The following is a 2,659-nucleotide window of genomic DNA, read 5'->3' as shown; positions in this document are numbered from 1 at the left end:
GCCCCCTCCCCGTCACGGGACGTGAATTCCTGTCGGCGCCGGGCCCCCTCCCGCCAGGCAGGGCTGGGGAGTGGTCAGCTCCGCGGTGAGCCCCCCTGCTTCGACCCCCGTGCTGTTAAAAGCAGATAGAAAGAAGTAAAGGGATTTGTTGCATGACCTGAGTGGTAACGGAAAGGCTGACCGGTAAAAACCATCCCGAGTCTCCTTCCCCTTTGGTTTGTGCAGGTGAAGGCTCTGGGGAAAGCTCTGTAACAGCGGAGCCCCAGAGGACCCCGCGGCCGTTAGCCATGGCCGTACCTATTGCGGTTCTTGACTGCGACCTCTTGCTCTATGGCCGCGGACACAGGACTCTGGATCGCTTCAAGCTGGAGGATGTCACGGATGAGTATCTAGTATCCACGTACGGCTTTCCCCGACAGTTCATTTACTACCTGGTGGATCTCCTGGGAGCCAGTCTCTCTCGCCCTACGCAGCGGTCCCGGGCCATCAGTCCGGAGACGCAGATACTTGCTGCTCTGGGTTTCTATACCTCCGGCTCCTTCCAGACTCGCATGGGGGATGCTATTGGCATTAGTCAAGCCTCCATGAGCCGCTGCGTTGCCAATGTAACCGAGGCGTTGGTGGAAAGAGCCTCACAGTTTATTCACTTTCCTGAGGATGAAGCTACCGTTCAGAGCCTGAAGGATGACTTTTATGGGCTGGCAGGCATGCCGGGAGTGCTGGGGGTGGTTGACTGCACCCACGTGGCAATCAAAGCGCCAAATGCTGAGGACCTGTCCTACGTGAACCGCAAGGGTCTCCATTCTCTGAACTGCCTGATGGTGTGTGACGCCAGGGGAGTCCTCCTGAGTGCAGAAACGCACTGGCCCGGCAGCCTGCCCGACTGCACGGTGTTACAGCAGGCAGCCCTTACAAGCCAATTTGAAACTGAGCTACATAAAAATGGCTGGCTACTTGGTAAGGCAATTTTTCATTGTTGTTTTCTGCGGAAAGTATTATATCTTGGTTCCTCTTTGAATCTAGAGCCTCTGGGCACAAGTGATACCTTTACTGCTGATTTCTTTCCTGCAAATTCCTTGAGATTTGCGATTCAGTTTGGATGATCATTCTCTTAGAAGTCTAGAACAGTAATTTCCAATCTCTGCTTTATACAGTCTGATTATTTTATGTATGAGTTTACATTCATTCCGTTAAGACCTTGTTTTCCTACACCTTTCTAAGCTGACTTATGCAATTTTTAATTCTAGTCCAGCTGTCTTTCACTGTATTATGTAGTAAATGAATTCTCTTAAAACTCTTCCATGTTCTTCCAGGATTTCTCTGTGTAAAACGGAATGTCTTTATTTTGTTGTTTGTCACATTTGTAAACCTGAGTTACATGTTTTCTCATGCCTTCTGTTTCAGCCACAGAAATAAGTTATTCTGTGTCTGCAGTACCAGAAAACCAAGGGTGAAGAGCTGCAGTCTGTGATTAACTGTAGGTATGTAACCTGTCCTCCTCCTTTTCGCTGCCAACAGGTGACAGCTCCTTCTTTCTCCGAACGTGGTTGATGACCCCTCTGCATATCCCCGAGACACCTGCGGAATATCGTTACAACATGGCGCATTCTGCCACTCACAATGTCATTGAGCGGACGTTCAGAACCATTCGGTCGCGTTTCCGCTGCCTGGATGGGTCCAAAGGCACCCTGCAGTATTCTCCAGAGAAATCCAGCCACATCATTCTGGCCTGCTGTGTGCTCCATAACATCTCCCTGGAACACGGGCTGGACCTGTGGTCTTCCCCGGCCACAGGACACATGGAACAACCGGAAGAAGAGTACGAGCAAATGGAGTCAATGGACTCGGAAGCCTGTCGTATTCGTCAGGAGCTTTTACTTACTCATTTTAGCTAATATTGTGACAGAGGAAAGGCTTCTAATGGTTCATCTGGGAAGATATACAGAGAAAATATGCCACTTCCTCGTCTGTAAGTTTGTGAGGACCAAGCAGACGTGAGATGAGGAGAAATTTTACTCTCTTCATTTCAGGCAGTATTCTGAACTTCTCTCGATCTCTCCAGAGATTCAATTTAATTGCTAAATTTTTACTGTTGTGATGCTTATAGAGTCCCCTTTCATCTGATTTAGAGAACAATGGCTAATGTGACACCAGTGCAGAAACTTGGGAAATTGTCTTTGATAATTATGAAAAATCTGTAAGCCTCGCACTGTTTTACAAAGCAACAGTTCTATGCCACTGTGTAACCCAAAACATTTATGATTAATTTGTGTGAAATACTGTTTAAAAATCAAACTTCCATGTGGACTCGTGTCTACCCTGAATTCTTGAGCAGCAAAGCAAACATTTATCTTTTCGCTTGCAGATCTAAATTCTTGCTAAATACCATTTTGCAGCTTTGCACATCTTGCAAAACCCAGCGATTCCTCTGAAAGCCGACAGCTGTGTTCTGTGAGGAGTCTGGCTTTTCGCTGGGTACACACTAGTGCTTGCACGTACCTAGAAGGTCAAGGATTGAAGGTTTCTGCTTTCCCAAACAGGCTGGGGGAGATGTTAAGCTGTGGTTGACTCTGTCAGTTACTTAACAGATATTAGGGATGGGCTAGTGAAGGTAAGTCTAGTTCTCACTAGGTATGTCTGCCACAACAGAAATTGCCAA

At 47.6% G+C, this 2,659-nt stretch overlaps 1 protein-coding gene across 1 annotated transcript; it reads left to right on the top strand.

Moving 5' to 3' along the window:
* Positions 1-285: 285 nt before the first annotated feature.
* HARBI1 (harbinger transposase derived 1) lies at positions 286-2,268 on the top strand. Its single transcript, XM_009579861.1, has 2 exons — positions 286-957; positions 1,519-2,268. The coding sequence occupies exons 1-2, from the start codon at positions 288-290 to the stop codon at positions 1,893-1,895; spliced, it is 1,047 nt and encodes a 348-aa protein (XP_009578156.1). The 5' UTR covers positions 286-287; the 3' UTR covers positions 1,896-2,268.
* Positions 2,269-2,659: the final 391 nt, after the last annotated feature.

This window comes from Fulmarus glacialis, unplaced genomic scaffold, assembly GCF_000690835.1.
Source record: "Fulmarus glacialis isolate BGI_N327 unplaced genomic scaffold, ASM69083v1 scaffold27106, whole genome shotgun sequence".
Taxonomy (NCBI): Eukaryota; Metazoa; Chordata; class Aves; order Procellariiformes; family Procellariidae; genus Fulmarus; species Fulmarus glacialis.
This window is presented reverse-complemented; position numbering and strand designations above follow the sequence as displayed.